We start from the raw sequence: 21,142 nt of genomic DNA on the forward strand, positions 1-21,142 counted from the left end.
AGACTTTGTAATAATTGGTTTTATATTTTGGAAGTGGTCCATAAAAAAACATTTCTAATGACCAATGCTCTAAAATTGTGTATTATAACATATTTTAGGTTTTAAAAGTATGTATTAACCCTTTTATTATAAGGCATCTAAGGGAATCAGCTGGTATTTCATCTTCCTCTATAATATTTTGATTTCACGGACATCATTCATTAAACCAAACAAGGACCAATCGAAGGAGTAAATTACCTCTTTGTACGCCAGCTGAGTTTGTTGGCTAGTTTTGATCACCCCGAATTCGATTTTTCATGCGAGACAGAGGTAGACAAGATAAAGGTCAATCGCGGGTTAACTACTTATTTGATTTGAAAGACCAGGCTATTCCGCATAAATCCATAGAACACGTAAATCAAGCCAAGGGGCCCTACACTTAACAAGGGAGCCACTCTGCCAGAGCTTCACTCTAGGCCTCTCACGTCGGTAGCTATCCGTAGATCACTGACGATCTTAATCTTTCTCCGAATCAGACTCTTCTTTCTATCTTGTTGCGGGGAAGTTCAGTCGTACAGAAGGTCTAATCATGAACAGTTCCAATCCCAGCCCAATGTGAGACATATTTAGTAGATGAATTATCCTATTTTGACTATTATATATATATATATATATATATATATTTGTGACTATAATATATATTTGTGACTTTAATTATATAAATATAGAAACCAAATAAATTCCATATTAGAATATTTATTGTTTCATTAAGATAATTAATTTAAATTAACTGAAAACTTGATTACCATACATTACATAATTTTTTACTTAATGAATGATTTCATAAAAATATTTTTGAATTAAAATAGTGTATTAAACTATAGAAGAATCTATTTATAGTGTGTACTGGATTATTTTATGGATCCAAACATTAGTTATATTTAATATCCTAACGTAAAATTTGAACTTCTATTCAAAAATTTATCAGTAAAATTTTAAATATCTACAAAGAAATATAACAGATACTGATGACCTTTGTTAAATATTTGAAGTTATTTTGCTTCAGTGGATTGGTAATATATTATGTTTGAACAATTATTTTCATGAATTATTTACTTATATATGATATCAAAATGTTGAGCATCAAAGATGCCTGACTAAATTGCATAATAACATGCATAATCGTGATTTTTTCAAATGAAACAATATTTTTTATTTAGAGAATAATTATTTTATTTTATTTGTTCTTATTTGTCGAATTGTTGTATATTAAGGTATTTGTCCAAACTTTACAACTATTTATTTTAGCCTTAAGTACTATAGTCGGATTACCTATACTTTGAGAATTGATTTTACTCTTATTTGTCAGTTTCTCCATAATTTTAAAAAATAATTTTAATTATTTGTGGTGTTCTTAATAATTTTGAGTCATGAGTCATCAATTTAAACTGTATACTAATCAATTTTATACTATTATTTGAAACATTATTAAATAATAGTATATATAAGAATTATGATAGAATTCTAAATATTTTGTTCAAACCAATCTTTAAATTCATATTTTTACTGTAATGATCAAAATTTTAAGGTCTTCATTAGCATGATTAAACATATTGTATAAATAACTAAATAAGTGAAAGTAAGAGCTAGAATATAATTTTAAGAATATATCTTAAAAATCATATATTCTATTATATTAAATATTCTGCTTTAAGTAATCTTTAAAATAATATTTTAGAGGATGTAGCTTAATGGTTTAATATGTATACTGCTGTTTATATGATTTTCATCTTCATCAGAATATGATATGTAGTTATAAGACAAACAAAATCATCTACACCCGAAGTTTCTTCAAATTATCTAAATTTATAGATATATTTGATTAGAATTCTAATTTTATTAAATAATATATTTTATGTAATATAAAAGCGAAAAAACATACCAATGTCTTGAAAATGTTTGGTAGGATCTCTTATATTGTATTTGATATCTTGAAATTAATCTAATATTATTGATTAATTCCGTACATAACTAAATTATATTTAGTAATTAATTTTTGTTAAAATTCTAAAATGAATTTTTATTACATATCCAATTATTATAATAAAATCTTTCAAACTTAAATATAGATATATATTTATAAGGCAGTCTGTTTCAAAAACAAAAACTTATATGATAGTTTTTCATTATAATTTTTACTTTTCATAATTATGAAATACATGTGTTAAGATGAATAATATAATGAAACAATATTTAATCTTATTCTTTCATTATTAAGCAATCAAAATTTCTCTCTTGTTTTTTTTACCAACAAATTTAATTTATCAAAATTATTAAAAATTCAGATGTATATAAAATCATGTTACACAAGTGTATTTATATGATATCGTTTATTTTAATTTTAATCCTTGTCTCTAAGACAGACTTCTCTTACTTTTTTTTTATCAACAGACTTCTCTTACTTAAATTTAAAAAAATTAAATCTGTTTATTGTTGCTATATATATTTTGACTGTTTCCAAAATAATAACAGAACAATATGAAAACAAAATTCTGGTTAATAAAAAAAATTCAGGACCACAACATAAATACTAAAATTACCAGGTGTACCAATTATACTTAAACTAAGGAAAACCAGAACTGGATAACTAAAAAAGACAACAACATTACTGAGTGAAGCATAAAAACCCAGGAAACGGAAATGGAATTGGGGATTTTTTTCGCTTGTCTCCATCGTTGGAGTGATCATGCATTTGGGGGCTTCTTAAGATTTGGACCCTTGCCACCATCAGTTGTTTCCTCTTCGTGTTTACCAGTGGATCAATTTGCAGAGGAATTGGTTCAGACACTTATGAACAGCCTTCGATTGTTGCAGCAGTATCACACTGGTTGGTGTTATCTGGACCAATATTGTTTACAATTGAGTTTGAGTCCATGGAGGGATTAACAGCCCCTGTCATATCATCATTTGGATGGTCCTCACCACTCTACCTACAAAACTATTGTGAGTCTAGTCTCATTCATGGTGATATGTACAATAAGTAAAATATGTAGGAACCACTCAGAGAGAGCGACAGATTCAAGTTTCTTAATCCTGCCATACTTGGCAGAAGCTGAAGAGAGGCCTTCCTGAGCTCTACATAACATGTGTTTTTAATGTAGTATTTAAATAAAAGCATAATCTGAAATTTCTTTCAGAAGTAAGCGACCTGGCATAAGACAGTAGGCAAGGATTTTAACTGACAACTTTATGTAATTAAACTGACAGATAAGAGCTGATTTATGTTCATCTCCAACTAATTTCGTATAGATGTTGGTTGTATTCATCACATTTGGCTCAACACGCAAGAATACTTACCTTTCATGAAGTAGATTAGCTATCAAATAAATAATGCTGACATAAACCGTAGTTTCCCTGCAGAGGAGGTTCGACGTTATTTAAAAACCATCTTTACTGGATGCACTAAACCATTATCGTTGTGGAAAATTACCTGTCCATTGGTATTGTTAACATCAGAAGCTGAATAGACTGGCTTTCATTGTTACAAAAGGTTGATACTCATCACCTGACCAAAAACATCTGCAAAAAACATTTGTTACATAAGTTGAGTAAACATGATTTATTAATCTGTTTTTAGGAAAGGTCTGTTGGGACGTTAATAGTTGAGAAACAAACCCGGAAAATCAATGTCACGGTTGATGCTCCCCCTCAATAGATCTTGAAAGTGTTAAGCTTATGTGTGGTGATGGATCCTTAATTTATAAGGGTTGTAAAAGCAGGGTTATAGAAGTAGGAGAATAGGAAATCAATAAAAGATGGAAGGTTTTAAGGTTGAAGAAGAGAACCTTCTCGTCAAGCAAGACCATGTTACCATTATAAAATCCCTCCTTTATTACATTGTGAGCCTTCCATTATCGAAGAAGACGGATCACCACAAATTGCCTACAGTGGCCAGCCTTCAAATCAGAAAAGTAAATTTGAGAATTTGCCATCCTAGAAGCTTAAGAAAATAGAGATCATGCTATTAGGAAATGAAAAAAAAATAACTAAAAGCAAACACACTAAACCATTGATTAGAAATATGATATCCCATGATATCAAGCATAACTTAAAGAACCCAAAAAGAACTCTGCAGATACAAAAACATTAAATCCGATCATCCAAACAGAAGAAGAGAACGTACAGCAATTTTCAGATTATCAACTGTCTCATGGTGATAGTCAGCGTCACCACAAGAAAAATGGAATCGAGCCACTGTTTAGGAATGAGAGCCCTGAAGATTTAAGTCAAAGCATGGTAGAAACACTGGGAAAATACATCAAAATAGTTTAGAAATGCATAACAAACAAAATCAATCCATGAAAAATAGCAGATTGATAAAGAGAGAAAATTAAACTATCGAGAGAGAAAAAAAGAGCTTATGATGATTGAACACGCAAAAACCATAACTCGGACCATTAGATAGCGAATTTCATAACTCAGGCCGTTTCAGATATCGAAGCTCAGACGTCATGGCGGCCGCACGAAGAGGGGAGACGATATCAAATTCTTCGATCGAGCGGAGTTAGGGTTAGAGGGAGAGCCCCATGTAACCTGGCCGGACAGAGAGACTAAATCTACAGCCCAACACGCTTCATCAATGATCGAATACATATCTACACAAAAAAAATTGAAGAATCGATCTTACATTCACGTCCATAAGCAGCGTATCGATCCACATCAGCTCACCACCGCGTTTGACGTTGCTCGCATCCCAGAACCGCAGTAGCCTTGGCTCGACGACGTAAGAGCATTTGCATGACTTCAAGTCATAGAAGAAGATTCTCGAAATAGCCATAACAACACGCATCAGATTATCTCAAGAGATAGAAAGAGAGTATGAGATCGAGATAAAGGAATCGCAGGCGTCATACCCGCTGCAGAAAAGGATGAACGAAATGCTTTCAAGCGATCGATCAAAATTAGGGTTAGAGGCGAGTAGCATCTTTCGGGCCGCAGTGAATAACATTTCTAGAGCCCATCATGAAACACAAAGTAAGCCCGGGACGTTTCCATCATAAATGAAACGCCGAGTTTCACACGGACGCCGCCACGGGTCGCCGCGAGAGAAAACGAATTATCTAGGTGGCAGCTGACGTGGCGCAACCAGGAGGGAGTAAACCCTTTTCTATAGTAATAGATAGATTTGATTTGTTAATCTGATATGCTATGAGTCGGTGATATAATATTAGTAAGTGTTAAAAGTGATTAATGACATTCAATTGTCAAAATTTTCATCATAATTATAAGGGATGTTATATTTAGTTTTAGTGAAATATGAATAAGTCCAAAATTTAAATGACAACTTCTTAAATAAATAAAAAGTAAGAGTCTAATAGATTAGATATATGAAATTTTGATTTATTAATCTGATATGCTATGAGTCGGTGATATAATGATATCGGTAAGTTTTAAAAGTGATTAATGACATTGAATTGTCGAAATTTTCATCATAATTATTAGGGATGTTATATTTAGTTTTAGTGAAATATTAATAAGTCCAAAATTTAAATAACAACTTATTAAGTAGATAAAAAGTATGATTCTAAATAGATTAAATTTGAATATTTTAAGATCCCTTTATTTACAATAAAAAGAACTATATGTATATTTACTTTTAAATTTTTGTTCTTGATTGTAATTAATTCTTGAAGGATGATTGTTTTCGCAGAATACATTACCCTCCTAAAACAAAATTTATTTTTACCTCCGACTTATTTTTTAAATCAAAAACTAAAAATAGTAAAGTAAACAAAATTCAATTAAAATAAAGTTTAAACTATCAATACTATTGAAAGATGATCATTCCCCAATTCTACCCTTAATGAAAATTGCAATTTTCTCGAAAATACTATTATTTTTACAAGGAATTAATAAAATTCATTAATATCATTTAAGTCTTTTGGTTTTGGACCTGGAGATACCTAAATGGATTTATAAATAATGGGCCTATATATAAATGATATGCTAATTTTAAATTTAATATAAATATTCTAATTATAAATATATTATGAACAATAAATAAATTAACAAACACTATTATTTTCATAAAACTATGTATCAATATTGAAAATAGATAATTCGAATATCATGCAGATTTTTAATATAACCCAAAACCCTATATCCTACACCATGTATCATATACATATTTGAATATCTTTTTCCGTGTTTAATGTCATTTTGTACATAATATTGATATGTCAATTGCGAGTGTTTCAAAATATTTTAAAAATTATCTTAAAATCAATTTTTAAATCTAAAATAAAAATAAAACTTATAATAGGTTATTAATAACGAAAATAAACTAATATTGTCATATCAATAAGATTTTTTTATATTATCATTTTTAATTTGGATAACATAATAAAATTTTATAATATTCTAAAGAATCACAAATTTATGTTATATTAAAAATATATGAGTAAAAAATGCTATCAGATATTTTGTGTTTTTATCGAATCAATGGTATCATATTGCCGGTTAATAGTGAGTTTTTGGATTTTTACCAGGTTTTATTGGATTTTTAATTAACGAATTTTTCATTAAATTTGAACAGGATTATGTACAATGTATCGGATCTATAAGTTCAACTACGAATCTAGGTCGGATATGAAAACAATTCTTAAAACTCAAAACATTATAATAGAATAACTACCATATTTCGAACAAATGCCATATTTTGAAGAGAAAAAAACAAACGATAAAAACCTAAAAACTCAATTGTTATGGTTCAAAACAAAAATAATAGTAGTTTGTAAATCAGTTTTCGACAATAAATAGAAAACAAATTAACCCGCGGCGGTCAAAATATAGTAATCCATTATTTAACTATTTGTTTGTTCGTCTCATTTCTTGAACCGGTGAGCAACGGGTAGTCGTGTCGAAAATGCAAAGGGAGTTGTAGGGTAGTTATTGGTATTTGAATCGGAGCTCCTTCTTTTCAGGAATAAACAGAGGACGTTATACAATCAAATTCAGTTTCTCCCTTATTAAACGGATTCAGTATATTCCTACATTCTTGTTTATTAACCAACAACAACGTAAGCAGCACAAAAATATACAAAAACAAAAATTACAGAAGAAGAATGGGCAGTTTCATTGAAATTCTTTGTGCAATTTTCATACCTCCTGTTGGCGTATTCCTCAAATTTGGTTGCGGGGTAATGTGTATATATAACTTAGTATTTAAACAACAATCGAGAACTAAGATTTGAATCTCTTTTTCTCTTCATCTTTTGCGTATTTGTTTGCAGTTGGAGTTTTGGCTCTCTTTGCTCCTAACGTTCTTAGGTTTTGTACCTGGAATGATATATGCCATATGGGTTCTTACCAAATAGAACAACCAAACAAAAACACTAAATCTATTTTTTTTTTTCTTTTAGTTTCTTTTGAACAACGTATCTCAAGTTTTTCTTTTAATGTTGTGTTATGGGACTCGGTTGTAATCTCTAGTCTCTCCGTTATTTAACAATCTTTTTGTCGCTATATTAGATAAGTAATTGAGATTCTAGTTCTCCTTTTGTTTGCGTGATCAGGCTTGAACCATAATCAAATGTGTAACCTTGAAAGATTGAAGATGGTCAAATGCTAAATCGTTACTTGTATCAATATTACGTCTAAAGAGTGATGAAACAAATATAAACTAGGATCTAGAATATGTTTGAAGTTCTAGTAGAGACAATACATGGAGTAAATGGTACATGAGTCATTGATAAAACACAACGAACTTACGTAGATAAACTGGTGTACACAAACTTATGCGGTTTTTGCAATACCAATTTGAAGATTGCCTGAATCGAATACCGTGTGGTAAGCTCCCATAAAGACATCGCCAAGAATCCTGCATAGACCACCCTTGACCTCAAAACCTTTAAATAAATATGAAAATAAACTCTGTAAAAAAATTAAACTCGGCTTACCAAAGAGGACCAGTTGGTGGAGGCAAATCGTAAGCTGAAAACCCACTTATGCACGTCTCAGCATAGCCTACTCCAGTTTTGAGAATGTACTAAACCATTTAACAGCAGCAAAAAATGTATGAAAACAGAACATTTTCAGGTAAAAGTATTATTAGAAGTTTTTTTTTAAAACCTGTTGAGGGGTGAGAGAGAAGGGGTTGCCTCCAATTGTGAATGTAACATTTGGCATGTTTTGGATGTTGTTGCAGTCGATGATTGACTCTCCTGCGGGACTAGGAAAGCTCTCACAAAGCTTGTTCAGGTCTTCAAACACTTTCTCTTTGGTTTCTTTCTGTTTCAGTCGTGTTTCAACCCAGACAACAGCCATCTCACAGACCTTACATAAAACTGATGATCCTTCTTGCTCAACCACCGATTTGACTCCCGTCCTGCACTCATCAAGATCTAAGTTTATACTGATATTGTGTTATATGGTTTTGCTGCTTTGAAGAGATTGTTCACATACTGTTTTCCAAAAACACAGAGACCGATCTCTTTACACACAAGACTAGGTAGTACCTGCACGTTAACATCAAGATCTTTCCTGATTTACAAGAATGTAATATATGATGGCAAAAACTGACAGTGTTTTTTACCTTTGAGGCTAACAGATCCCATATCATCTCTCCATATTGAGAAACCACTATTTTACACTCCGCACTAACAACTCCCGTAGCACCAATGCCATGGTTGATTTGCGTGATTACCGTCTAAAACGAAAGCATCAATAATCAATATTAACTAGAAACATTCTTTTTTAGAATTGCAAGACCTGAAAAGGTTAAAGGATAGTTTTTTTTTTTTTACAGTTGGTCCAGCTAGTAATGAAGTTCCTGAGTCCATGATTGCATCACATCCTTGCTCGCAGAAACCTACACAATAAAAGTTTTGGATTTCGTGACCAACATATGCCTAACATTCAGACCATATAGTATTATTTACCAGTTGAGTTATCTCCGACAAAGATATCTCCCATGTTAAACTGAAAGAAGAGTTAAAAAAAAACTTGAGCCAAAATCATCAAGAGAGAGTATATATGGGTCCAAGTAACGTCTTCTCACCTGCCAATAGCCTTTTCTAGTGACAGGGACATAAGTGTGGTTGCCTTTAAAGTGCGCAGGATCAACACCACCAAACACAATCTCACCTCCTGTTTCAGCATCCGCATCACGGTTTAGCCAGAATGAGAAAACTTTCTCCTTCACTAGTTCTTGACCCACCATGTTGTCCCAAACTGGCACAGCATTTCCCTCTGAAATCTCCTGAAACCCTAACCCGAATAGTCCATCGAACTTTGCTAGGAGAAAAGAGAGACTCCCTTCATGTGTAGCTTCAATAAACTCCTAATATTATAAGAAAGTTTTTAGTGTGATTACATTGCAAACCAAATAGGTTTTAGGAGAGGAAAGACAAATAATCCAGACCTGATCTTTAACTACAAGACCACCAACTTTCACATTGTCTTGACTAAAGAATCCAGAGATGGATCCCGAACCATATGTTATAGTACACGGCTTTCCTGTTACTCAAAATGTGATTCAATGATACCAAGAGATTGGTTTATTTATTAACACTAGACTATAGACAATGTAAGTACCGTTCTTTGTGTATGTTTTGGATTTGCTAGACTTGTACTTGTGATGGACCCAGCAAGCCAGCTGAAGAGCACAACATACAAATACTAGACAAGATAAGACAAAAAGAGACGGTTCCAAACAAACACAAACAAATTCTAGATTTTGTATAACTCACGTCTAGAAGTTTGCAATGTATAGATGGAACCCAGAGGTTGGAACTTCCGGTATCGAATATGACTTCGAATTCTTGAGAAGGTGTTCCGATTCCAATAACTCCATAGTATTGAGCGTCTAGGTAGTTCTTAAGAATAACCTGATTTTCTTGAGTAGAATCACCTCCAAGAGTAGGGTAATATGTGAGTCCTCCTTGTGAATGTTTCAGCTTTCTGATCACTCGACCGGTTCTAATATCATCGAGCTCGAGCCGTCTTTTCTTCAGACCGACACGAAACAGACCACTGGAGGTTATGGGATGTAGAAAGGTTGCTAAGAGACAGAAACAGATGGCTTGACGGATAAGCATCATGTCCTGTCACATGTATCGTCATTAAAGTAAAGATAAAACATTATAGCTTCTTTTTTAATTAAATCTCAAACAGAGGAAAATAATTCTAGTTTTCTTTTGGGATTTCAGTGATAAATTAAAGTAACTAAAGTTAATCAGTTACTGAAGCAAGTTAATTGTTAATTCTTACTCTTATTAACGTTAAACCCACTTGATTGTTCACTGACTGATAAACTCGATTATTTTCCAGGAAGAAGTAATCTACACAAAACAAAAAAAAAAGAAAAAATGAATCAAATGGTTGAAACACATGTTTAACAAAGTCATCTGTATAAAGGTGGAAACACCAAAACTTTAGAGAGAGAAATTTAGTTAATGATGGAGCAGCAACAAACCTAAGTGGATTGAGGGTGAAGATCAAGAAGGTCTGTACTTTTTGTGAGTGGAAGAGATTTTCTTTCTCCTCCATTATCTCGTTTATGCGTGTAGATATTTATTTTCTCCAGTGAAAGTGACAATGACACATTCGTTTTTAGTTGACTTTGGAGGTACATAGAGAGAGTTTTTTAGTCATTGAAAATAAAAAAAGAAATTTAAATCTCCTCAACCCATGTTTGATATTTTATTTTTATAATAAATTAATATCATTATTGTAAAAAAAACAAATTTGGGCGTACTTGTAAAGTTGATGTAAAATGAGAATTAAAAAAAAAAAAAAAAATTTTGGTAAAATGTTAAATTATAAAATTTATTTGATATAAAATACACGATGTCTCTCTCCCCTCTCAGAAGTCCCTCATAATCTGAATTTGCCTATTTGCTACGAACCTCTGCTGGCCATAACCTACTCCACATCTGTGCATCTCCGGTGAGCTCCTCTGTTCTCACTTTTCTCCTTCCGAATCTTCCTTCTTATCAATTGCGGCGATTATGCTTAATTAATCAACTTGGACGATTTCATTGTGCGGGAATACAATCGTCCTGTAGCTCCCTGGTTTAGTGGAATCAAGAATCAGATCTTCTGTTCTGTTCTGACATGCGTAGATTAAATATGTTCTGAAGTCGTCCTTAAACTGTTCGATAAAATGTCTCACCGAACATCTTTGTCAGAAAACCAAGGTTTGATGGGGGTTTTGTTGTTGTTACAGAGAGAAATGGCGTTGAGGCAGATGTTAGGATGGTCAGAAGGCGATCTGATGAGATCAGATGCAAAGCCATGTTCAAGGCTCATGAGACAAACTGCTGCTATTTTCACTGTTGGTGGAGCTCTTGGTTTCTGGGTTCTTTGCAGACTTCACTATGGTATCAAAGTTTCTCTTCTTTCTTATAAACTTCATATTTCTTATTTGCGCCATGGTGATTCTTGGGGATAGTTTTTGTTTTTTTGCGGAATTTATGATTCAAATGATTGGATAGTTGAGTGACAAAACCTAAGATACAATGGTAAGAGAAGAAAATGTTGACCCCTCCATTTCATGGCTGTTGCTTATGTGGAATGTGCAGGTCCGAGGGTTACAGTGCCAAGAAGTCTACGATGGGCTGGGTGTGGAGCTGTGTCCATGAGTGCATCTACGGCAACACTTGTCCGTCTCCTGAGCCCTGAATGTGAACCCCAAAACATTGCTGCATACGACCAACCCAAACCCCCTCAAGCTTCACTCCCTTAAACCATCAGTTTCTGACTTTATCTCTTATGTGTATGTACCTCAGATTTTGTACATGTTTTTTTTTTTGCAGTACACAGAGTTTAGCTATCTATTCCTAAATACTACTTTGTCTTTTAGTGCTTCTTATTTGGATTTTGTTCCTATTTCTTTAGGAGCGTTCAAAATGAGCTACGGGGTTCAGCTTAGCTCATTATGAATTCAAGTACTTTATGATTCAGCTCAGCTGATTTATTAGATTAAATAACTCAACTTAAACTTGGACTAATTTCATCATAGGCTAAATGAATTAGCTCACGATTTAGTATTGGAATACACTTAAAAAGTTTTGCAACAGAGTACAAATGTGTGTGTGTGTTTTTTTTTGAATGAATGTTAAATTGTATTCATCAAAAGCTCTGTTTTCCATCAAGTGCAACTACTGGTTGTTTTAAAAAACTTATAATCATCTATGGCGCTGAACCAAAGTCGAAGAATTCCCTCATGAGTCATGTTGCTTCACGTGACAGTTGACAAGCAGAATGAGACCTGGACGTTCTTGTCGATGATCTTGAGCAGAGAGGGTGGTAGGTAAAGGAGGTTCACCGTGATTACGACGATTTCTTTCCTTCCAAACAGAGTGGATATAAATCTGAAATGCATAACAAGCGAGAAACATGCAGTGGCTGTCCAGGTCGTTCTTTTTTTTTTTTTTTTTAAATAAGGCTTTCATAGTGAAGATTAAAGTTTAGAACATGCACATATACAAAGAGAAAATGGAAAGGAGGGAAGATGTAAACCACAAAGAGATAACGATACACCACGGTGGAAACGATGGTTCTGCTCTTTCCACAACTCGTAAATAGTCGCGTGCCAAAGCTGCAAACTAATAAGGGAAGATATTTATCTTGAAATGCGACAGGGAATCAATTGATCATTTCCCACAGTAAGAGAACATTACACAGATAAATTCTTTCCATTGCTCAACCAATCCTGCCTCACCAGTGATATGCAGTGGGCGACCCACGGACATCCGATATAAGAGTCGTATTTGTAAGTTTTGGGAGTTTGTATTTGTTCGTTTTGAGTGTTCTGCATAGAATGGAAAGCTTAAGATGGAGGGAGTTGACATACTCCAATCTTGCTTGATAGCTCTAAAAAACGAGGTCAGGACAATGGCTTAGTGAATGCGTTGGCGAGCTGCTCGTGAGTAGATACATGAGATAATCATAAAGTACCCAAGTTTACATTGTCGCGGATGAAGTGATAATCCAAAACAAGATGCTTTATTCGGGAGTGAAACACATGATTATCACAGAGATACGTCGCCCCCATGTTATCACAATATACTACTGTGTATGTGGCAAAGTGACACTGAGCTTAGTGAGTATTAGAAAGATTTATAACCTATGGTTATAATCCATTTCTTTTAGTTCAGGAATATTTTTCGAACTTTCTTGATATAGTAATCTTTTTCACCACCATCAACAATTTTGAATGACCATAGTATAAGCTACATTGTCTACATATATATACTAATTCAAGAAAAGTAAAAGCTTCGTTATAGAAAAAGGTGATCAAGTATCAGATAAAAATCAAGGACTATTGTGCCACCAGTTCACATAGTCCCAGCAAGAGTAATTTCTTAGCATATTATCTACATTAAAACACGAAAAATATAGTACAAAAGGAATATGTAAAATGTAAATAAAATTCAATTTGAAGATTGCTGCATGTGCCTATCAGTTTTCAATGTTCTCTTAAGGGTAGTCGAAATTCTCTGCCATTTTCTTGCATGAACTTATCTTTTCATTTTAACTAATATAATCAGTCATGCTATCCTAAATATCATTTCTACCATTTTACTTAACTTGGACATATAAATTGATTTTAATTTGTACTCAATTGGAATAAAAAACAATATCTAGCAAAAATTAATAATGTTTGGAAATATGTAGAGTTTGGAGGTTTAGATGATAAATTTTGGACTATTGATACATTCATGTTGGTAAAATAAAAATTTAAAATATCCTTCAAACTCGTCTACTTCTCCCAAAAAAGTCAACAATAATGATAGAGAGTATTATGTAGATTAATCTATAAAGAACAATGTTTCAGTTAATCATTAAAGTGGATGTGCCAGAGTGGTTATCAGGCATGACTAGAAATCATGTGGGTTTTGCCCGTGCAGGTACGAATCCTGCTGTTCACTCTTTTGAGAAACTGGGGTTTTAGAAAATACGACTATTTTGTAATTTTGTTTCTAATGATAGTTTAATTTTTACACAGATAAATTAGGAAATGTTACAAAACAGTTCAAGATACAAATAATTAACAAACTTTTTTGTGTGTTTTCCTATTATACTCGAAAAAGGATTAGGCAAACAAGCATGTCCTTATCTAATCTACCTTATTACAATGCCGACTTAAGCTCAGTTGGTAGAGCGGAGGGCTGTATTTTAAGCAGAAATTACTTGACTATTTTTCTTTTATAGTTAATTTTCAACGTATTTTAATAATATTACACATATGTACAATCTAATAATGTATATACTGTAATAGGAGTTTATAAAAAAATTAGGTTTCTTTCAGAAAATAGGGTGAACTGATTTAAAAAAAATTATAACTTTCTTTTATAAATAAACAATGTTTATAACAAATTATAAATATTTATAACCTGTGGTTATTATCCTTTTCATTTAGTTAAGGAAAATTTCTCGAACTTTCTAAATTTAGTAATTTTTTTCTCCAAGATCAACAATTTTGAATGAACATAGTATAAGCTACATTGTCTATGTATATATAAAAATCCAAGAAAATAAAAAGCTTCTGTATAGAAAAATGATTCTCGAGTGTCAGATAAAAATCGAGGACTATTGTACCGCCACTTCAAATAGTCCCCGCAAGATTTTGTGAATTAGTTCATCTAATTGTTTGCTACTGCTACAATGGACTGGGCAATGTTTATTATATTATGGCTTTCTTTTTTATTTGCTAAGCATAAACTATATAATTATTTAAATGAGCAAACAATATGGACATTATTGTGTATTAATAATCTATATGTAGAATGAACATATGTATGAAGTGTTGTATACATTTGACCTTAGCTCAGTTGGTAGAGCGGAGAACTGTAGTAGTTGCAGAATATCCTTAGGTCACTGGTTCGAATCCGGTAGGTCGGAAATGTTTTAGTCAAGAATTTTTCATTTTGATTTTGACGTTATGTGTCAGAAAACTGAATTGTGTAATTATACCATAAATTGAACGTTATGCAGCTAAATTTCATAGTTCTGGTGTCTTATTTTTTTCAATACTGAATGTGCTAAACTGAACATTAAAAAGTAATTTCTAAGAGTTAGCCTATTATCTATATTCAAACACGAAAACTAAAGTACAAAATGAATATGTAAAATGTAAATAAAATTCAATTTGGAAGATTGTTGCATGTGCCAATCAGTTTTTAATGTTGTCTTAAGGGTAGTGGAAGTTCTCTGCCATTTTCTTGCATGAACTTATCTTTTCATTTTAATTAATATAATAAATCATGCTATCCTCAATATTATTTCTACCATTTTACTTAAGTTGGAGATATAATTTTTTTTAATTGGTATTTAACCAGAATAAAAAAATATATAGCAAAAAATATTAATGTTTGGAAATATGTAGAGTTTGGAGGTTTAGATAATAATTTTTTGGACTATTGATACATTCTTTTGTTGGTAGAATTTAAAAAATCCTTTAATTACAATCGTCTACTTCTCCCAAAAAATCAACAATAATGATTGAGAGTGTTATGCAGATTAATCTACAATATAACCATGTTTCAGCTAATTATTAAAGTGGACGTGCCGGAGTGGTTATCGGGCATGACTAGAAATCATGTGGGCTTTGCCCGCGCAGGTTCGAATCCTGCTGTTCACGCTTGAGAAACGTTTTTTTTAAAGAAAATACCACTGTGTTGTAATTGTTTTTCTTATGATAGTTTCCTTACTACAGTTAGGTAAATTAAAAAAATGTTACAAAACTGTTCGAGATACAAACAATTAACAATATTTGTATGTCCTTCCTATTATACTAAAAATGGATTAACCAAACAAGCATGTCCTTATCTAATCTATCTTATTACAATGCCGACTTAGCTAAGTCGGTAGAGCGTATGGCTGTATTTCTAGCAGAAATTCCCTAGGTCGCGACTATTTTGCATTTATAGTTAACTTAATATTTTCATAGTATTTTAATAATATTACACATATGTACATGTCTTATACTGTATATCCGCAATAAGAGTATATCAAAAAATATTCAGAAAATAGGTTGGACGGATTTAAAAATAATTGGAAATTTATTTCAAAATTAAACAATGTTTGTAAAAAATAGAAAGATTTATAACCTGTGGATAAGGAAAATTTATAAAAACTTCTTGATTTAGTAAATTATTTCTCCAAGATCAACAATTTTGAATGAACATAGTATAAGCTACATTGTCTATGTATATATAAAAATTCAAGAAAATAAAAAGCTTCTTTATGGAAAGATGATTATCGAGTGTCAGATAAAAATCGAGGTCTATTGTACCACCAGTTTAAATAGTCCCGCAAGATTTTGTGAATTAGTTCATCTAATTGTTTGCTACTGCTATAATGGACTGGGCAATATATATTATATTATGGCTTTCTTTTTAATTTTGCTAAGCATAAACTATATAATTATTTAAATGAGCAAACAATATGGACATTATTGTGCATCAATAATCTATATGTAGAATGAACATATGTATGAAGTGTTGTATACATTTGACCTTAGTTCAGTTGGTAGAGCGGAGAACTGTAGTAGTTGCAGAATATCCTTAGGTCACTGGTTCGAATCCGGTAGGTCGGAAATGTTTTAGTCAAGAATTTTTCATTTTGATTTTGACGTTATGTGTCAGAAAACTGAATTGTGTAATTATACCATAAATTGAACGTTATGCAGCTAAATTTCATAGTTCTGGTGTCTTATTTTTTTCAATACTGAATGTGCTAAACTGAACATTAAAAAGTAATTTCTAAGATTTAGCCCATTATCTATATTCAAACACGAAAACTAAAGTACAAAATGAATATGTAAAATGTAAATAAAATTCAATTTGGCATGTGCCAATCAGTTTTTCATATTGTCTTAAGGGTAGAGGAAGTTCTCTGCCATTTTCTTGCATGAACTTATCTTTTCATTTTAACTAATATAATAAATCATGCTATCCTAAATATTATTTCTACCATTTTACTTAAGTTGGACATAGAAATTGTTTTTAATTGGTATTTAACCAGAATAAAAAAATATATAGCAAAAAATATTAATGTTTGGAAATATGTAGAGTTTGGAGGTTTAGATAATAATTTTTTTGGACTATTTATACATTCTTTTGTTGGTAGAATTGAAAAAATCCTTTAATTACAATCGTCTACTTCTCCCGAAAAATCAACAATAATGATTGAGAGTGTTATGCAGATTAATCTACAATAGAACCATGTTTCAGCTAATTATTAAAGTGGACGTGCTGGAGTGGTTATCGGGCATGACTAGAAATCATGTGGGCTTTGCCCGCGCAGGTTCGAATCCTGCTGTTCACGCTTTTGAGAAACGTCTTTTTTAAATGAAAATACCACTGTGTTGTAAGTATTTTTCTTATCATAATTTCCTTACTACAGTTAGGTAAATTAAAAAAAATGTTACAAAACTGTTCGAGATACAAACAATTAACAATATTTTTATGTCCTTCCTATTATACTAAAAATGGATTAACCAAACAAGCATGTCCTTATCTAATCTATCTTATTACAATGCCGACTTAGCTAGGTCGGTAGAGCGTAGGGCTGTATTTCTAGCAGAAATTCCCTAGGTCGCGACTATTTTGCCTTTATAGTTAACTTAATATTTTCATAGTATTTTAATAATATTACACATATGTACATGTCTTATAATGTATATTACGCAATAAGGGTATATCAAAAAATATTCAGAAAATAGGTTGGACGGATTTAAAAATAATTGGAAATTTATTTCAAAATTAAACAATGTTTGTAAAAAATAGAAAGATTTATAACCTGTGGATAAGGAAAATTTCTCAAACCTTCTTGATTTAGTAAATTATTTCTCCAAAATCAACAATTTAGAATGAACATAGTATAAGCTACATTGTCTATGTATATATAAAAATTCAAGAAAATAAAAAGCTTCTTTATGGAAAGATGATTATCGAGTGTCAGATAAAAATCGAGGACTATTGTACCACCAGTTTAAATAGTCCCGCAAGATTTTGTGAATTAGTTCATCTAATTGTTTGCTACTGCTATAATGGACTGGGCAATATATATTATATTATGGCTTTCTTTTTTATTTTTCTAAGAATAAACTATATAATTATTTAAATGAGCAAACAATATGGACATTATTGTGTATCAATAATCTATATGTAGAATGAACATATGTACGAAGTGTTGTATACATTTGACCTTAGTTCAGTTGGTAGAGCGGAGAACTGTAGTAGTTGCAGAATATCCTTAGGTCACTGGTTTGAATCCGGTAGGTCGGAAATGTTTTAGTCAAGAATTTTTCATTTTGATTTTGACGTTATGTGTCAGAAAACTGAATTGTGTAATTATACCATAAATTGAACGTTATGCAGCTAAATTTCATAGTTCTGGTGTCTTATTTTTTTCAATACTGAATGTGCAAAACTGAACATTAAAAAGTAATTTCTAAGATTTAGCCTATTATCTATATTCAAACACGAAAACTAAAGTACAAAATGAATATGTAAAATGTAAATAAAATTCAATTTGGCATGTGCCAATCAGTTTTTAATGTTGTCTTAAGGGTAGTGGAAGTTCTCTGCCATTTTCTTGCATGAACTTATCTTTTCATTTTAATTAATATAATAAATCATGCTATCCTAAATATTATTTCTACCATTTTACTTAAGTTGGACATATAAATTGTTTTTAATTCTTATTTAACCAGAATAAAAAATATATAGCAAAAAATATTAATGTTTGGAAATATGTAAGTTTTGAGGTTTAGATAATAATTTTTTTGGACTATTGATACATTCTTTTGTTGGTAGAATTGAAAAAATCCTTTAATTACAATCGTCTACTTCTCCCGAAAAATCAACAATAATGATTGAGAGTGTTATGCAGATTAATCTACAATAGAACCATGTTTCAGCTAATTATTAAAGTGGACGTGCTGGAGTGGTTATCGGGCATGACTAGAAATCATGTGGGCTTTGGCCGCGCAGGTTCGAATCCTGCTGTTCACGCTTTTGAGAAATATTTTTTTTAAATGAAAATACCACTGTGTTGTAAGTATTTTTCTTATCATAATTTCCTTACTACAGATAGGTAAATTAAAAAAAAATGTTACAAAACTGTTCGAGATACAAACAATTAACAATAGTTTTATGTTCGTCCTATTATACTAAAAATGGATTAACCAAACAAGCATGTCCTTATCTAATCCATCTTATTACAATGCCGACTTAGCTAAGTCGGTAGAGCGGAGGGCTGTATTTTTAGCAGAAATTCCCTAGGTCGCAACTATTTTTCCTTTATAGTTAACTTAATATTTTCATAGTATTTTAATAATATTACACATATGTACATGTCTTATAATGTATATTCCGCAATAAGAGTATATCAAAAAATATTCAGAAAATATGTTGGACGGATTTAAAAATAATTGGAAATTTATTTCAAAATTAAACAATGTTTGTAAGAAATAGAAAGATTTATAACCTGTGGATAAGGAAAATTTCTCAAACCTTCTTGATTTAGTAAATTATTTCTCCACGATCAACAATTTGAATGAACATAGTATAAGCTACATTGTCTATGTATATATAAAAATTCAAGAAAATAAAAAGCTTCTTTATAGAAAGATGATTATCGAGTGTCAGATAAAAATCGAGGACTATTGTACCACCAGTTTAAATAGTCCCGCAAGATTTTGTGAATTAGTTCATCTAATTGTTTGCTACTGCTATAATGGACTGGGCAATATATATTATACTATGGCTTTCTTTTTTTTTGTTGCTAAGCATAAACTATATAATTATTTAAATGAGCAAACAAAATGGACATTATTGTGTATCAATAATCTATATGTAGAATGTACACATGTATGGAATGTTGTATACATTCGCCCTTTGCTCGGAGGACTATAGTAGTTGCAGAATATCCTTAGGTCACTGGTTCGAATCCGGTAGGTCGGAAATATTTTAGTCAAGACTTTTTCATTTTGATTTTGATGTTGTGTCAGAAAACTAAATTGTGTAATTATACCATAAATTGAACGTTATGCAGCTAAATTTCATATTTTTGGTGTCTTATTTTTTTCAAAACTGAATGTGCTAAACTGAACATTAAAAATAATTTCTAAGAGTTAGCCTATCGTCTATATTCAAACACGAAAACTATAGTACAAAATGAATATGTAATATGTAAATAAAATTCAAGTTGGAAGATTGTTGCATGTGCCAATCAGTTTTTAATGTTGTCTTAAGGGTAGGTCGCAACTATTTTGCTTTTATAGTTAAATTGTTTTTCAGAGTATTTTATTAATATTATGCATATGTACATGTCTTATAATGTATGTTACGTAATAGGAGTATATCACAAAATTAGGGTTTGTTTCAGAAAATAGGGTGGACGTATTTAAAAATAATTGAAAATTTATTTCAAAATTAAACAATGTTTATAAAAAAACAGAAAGATTTATAATCTGTGGTTATAATCATTTTCTAATAGTTTAGGAAAATTTCCTGAACTTTCTTGATATAGTAATTTGTTTCTCCAAGATCAACAATTTTGAATCAACATATTATAAGCTAAATTGTCTATGTATATATAAAAACTCAAGAAAATAAAAATCTTCTTTATAGAAAAATGATTATCGAGTGTCAGATAAAAATCAAGGACTAGTGTACCACCTGTTCAAATAGTCCCCGCAAGATTTTGTGAATTAGTTTCATCTAATTGTTTGCTACTGTTACAATGGGCTGGGCATTATGTGTTATATTATGGCTTTCTTTTTTTTTTATTTTGCTAAACATAAACTATATAATTATTTAAATGAGCAAACAATATGGACATTATTGTGTATCAATAATCTATATGTTGAATGTACACATGTATGAAATGTTGTATACATCCGACCTTAGCTCAGTTGGTAGAGCGGAGGACTGTAGAAGTTGCAGAATATCCTTAGGTCACTGGTTCGAATCCGGTAGGTCGGAAATGTTTTAGTCAAGACTTTTTCATTTTGATTGTGACGTTATGTGTTAGAAAACTGAATTGTGTAATTATACTATAAATTGAACGTTATGTAGCTAAATTTTATCTTTTTGGTGTCTTATTTTCTTTCAATACTGAATTTGCTAAACTGAACATTAAAAAATAA

The 21,142-nt window shown here is 31.3% G+C and overlaps 3 protein-coding genes, 1 long non-coding RNA gene and 4 other non-coding genes across 24 annotated transcripts in view; 6 read left to right on the forward strand and 2 right to left on the reverse strand.

The window, feature by feature from the left end:
* Positions 1-2,454: 2,454 nt before the first annotated feature.
* Positions 2,455-4,979, reverse strand: LOC125592388. Of its 5 annotated transcripts, none has more exons than XR_007328329.1 (7): positions 4,667-4,978; positions 4,163-4,595; positions 3,825-3,935; positions 3,655-3,731; positions 3,470-3,558; positions 3,337-3,393; positions 2,455-2,969 (listed from the first exon to the last, which is right to left on the reverse strand). It is a non-coding gene; the product is annotated as an uncharacterized LOC125592388 (long non-coding RNA). The 5 variants fall into 5 exon arrangements; XR_007328331.1 differs by having other exon boundaries at positions 2,455-3,114; XR_007328330.1 differs by having other exon boundaries at positions 2,455-3,187.
* An 885-nt stretch (positions 4,980-5,864) lies between these two features.
* On the forward strand, positions 5,865-7,859 carry LOC111205309 (UPF0057 membrane protein At1g57550-like). The gene is made up of 2 exons (XM_022700946.2): positions 5,865-7,178; positions 7,272-7,859. The coding sequence occupies exons 1-2, from the start codon at positions 7,104-7,106 to the stop codon at positions 7,353-7,355; spliced, it is 159 nt and encodes a 52-aa protein (XP_022556667.1). The 5' UTR covers positions 5,865-7,103; the 3' UTR covers positions 7,356-7,859.
* Positions 7,604-21,142, reverse strand: part of LOC106368609 (aspartic proteinase oryzasin-1-like) — a 54,021-nt gene continuing 40,482 nt past the window's right edge. For 3 of the 8 annotated variants that reach the window (XM_048767462.1, XM_048767463.1, XM_048767466.1), the window contains 4 exons: positions 8,443-8,495; positions 8,110-8,365; positions 7,938-8,026; positions 7,604-7,858 (listed from right to left, as the gene is read on the reverse strand). In XM_048767462.1, the coding sequence (XP_048623419.1) occupies positions 7,774-7,858; positions 7,938-8,026; positions 8,110-8,365; positions 8,443-8,495 (483 nt within the window). In that variant the 3' untranslated portion in view covers positions 7,604-7,773. Of the gene's footprint in view, positions 7,859-7,937; positions 8,027-8,109; positions 8,366-8,442; positions 8,496-8,572; positions 8,687-8,783; positions 8,849-8,918; positions 8,959-9,037; positions 9,320-9,400; positions 9,496-9,573; positions 9,635-9,728; positions 10,083-10,248; positions 10,320-10,453; positions 10,600-21,142 lie in introns of those variants that run through there. The other 5 variants (XM_048767467.1, XM_048767460.1, XM_048767464.1 and 2 more) reach the window with 5 other exon arrangements.
* Positions 10,762-13,182, forward strand: LOC125592389. 6 transcript variants are annotated; one of them, XR_007328335.1, is made up of 6 exons: positions 10,762-10,926; positions 11,207-11,360; positions 11,562-11,755; positions 12,232-12,538; positions 12,624-12,754; positions 12,854-13,182. XR_007328335.1 is itself a non-coding variant. In XM_048767470.1 (4 exons), exons 2-3 carry the CDS (start codon positions 11,213-11,215, stop codon positions 11,723-11,725), a joined length of 312 nt encoding a protein of 103 aa, XP_048623427.1. In that variant the 5' UTR covers positions 10,762-10,926; positions 11,207-11,212; the 3' UTR covers positions 11,726-11,755; positions 12,232-13,182. The 6 variants fall into 6 exon arrangements, 3 of the variants coding, with proteins under 3 accessions (XP_048623427.1, XP_048623426.1, XP_048623425.1); XR_007328333.1 differs by having other exon boundaries at positions 12,232-12,754; XR_007328334.1 differs by having other exon boundaries at positions 12,624-13,182.
* Positions 15,544-15,625, forward strand: TRNAS-AGA. Its single transcript has one exon. It is a non-coding gene; the product is annotated as a tRNA-Ser (tRNA).
* On the forward strand, positions 17,232-17,313 carry TRNAS-AGA. The gene has a single exon. It is a non-coding gene; the product is annotated as a tRNA-Ser (tRNA).
* Positions 18,923-19,004, forward strand: TRNAS-AGA. Its single transcript has one exon. It is a non-coding gene; the product is annotated as a tRNA-Ser (tRNA).
* Positions 20,894-20,978, forward strand: TRNAY-GUA. The gene is given in 2 exon segments: positions 20,894-20,930; positions 20,943-20,978. It is a non-coding gene; the product is annotated as a tRNA-Tyr (tRNA).

This window comes from Brassica napus, chromosome C9 (genome assembly GCF_020379485.1).
Source record: "Brassica napus cultivar Da-Ae chromosome C9, Da-Ae, whole genome shotgun sequence".
Lineage (NCBI taxonomy): Eukaryota > Viridiplantae > Streptophyta > Magnoliopsida > Brassicales > Brassicaceae > Brassica > Brassica napus.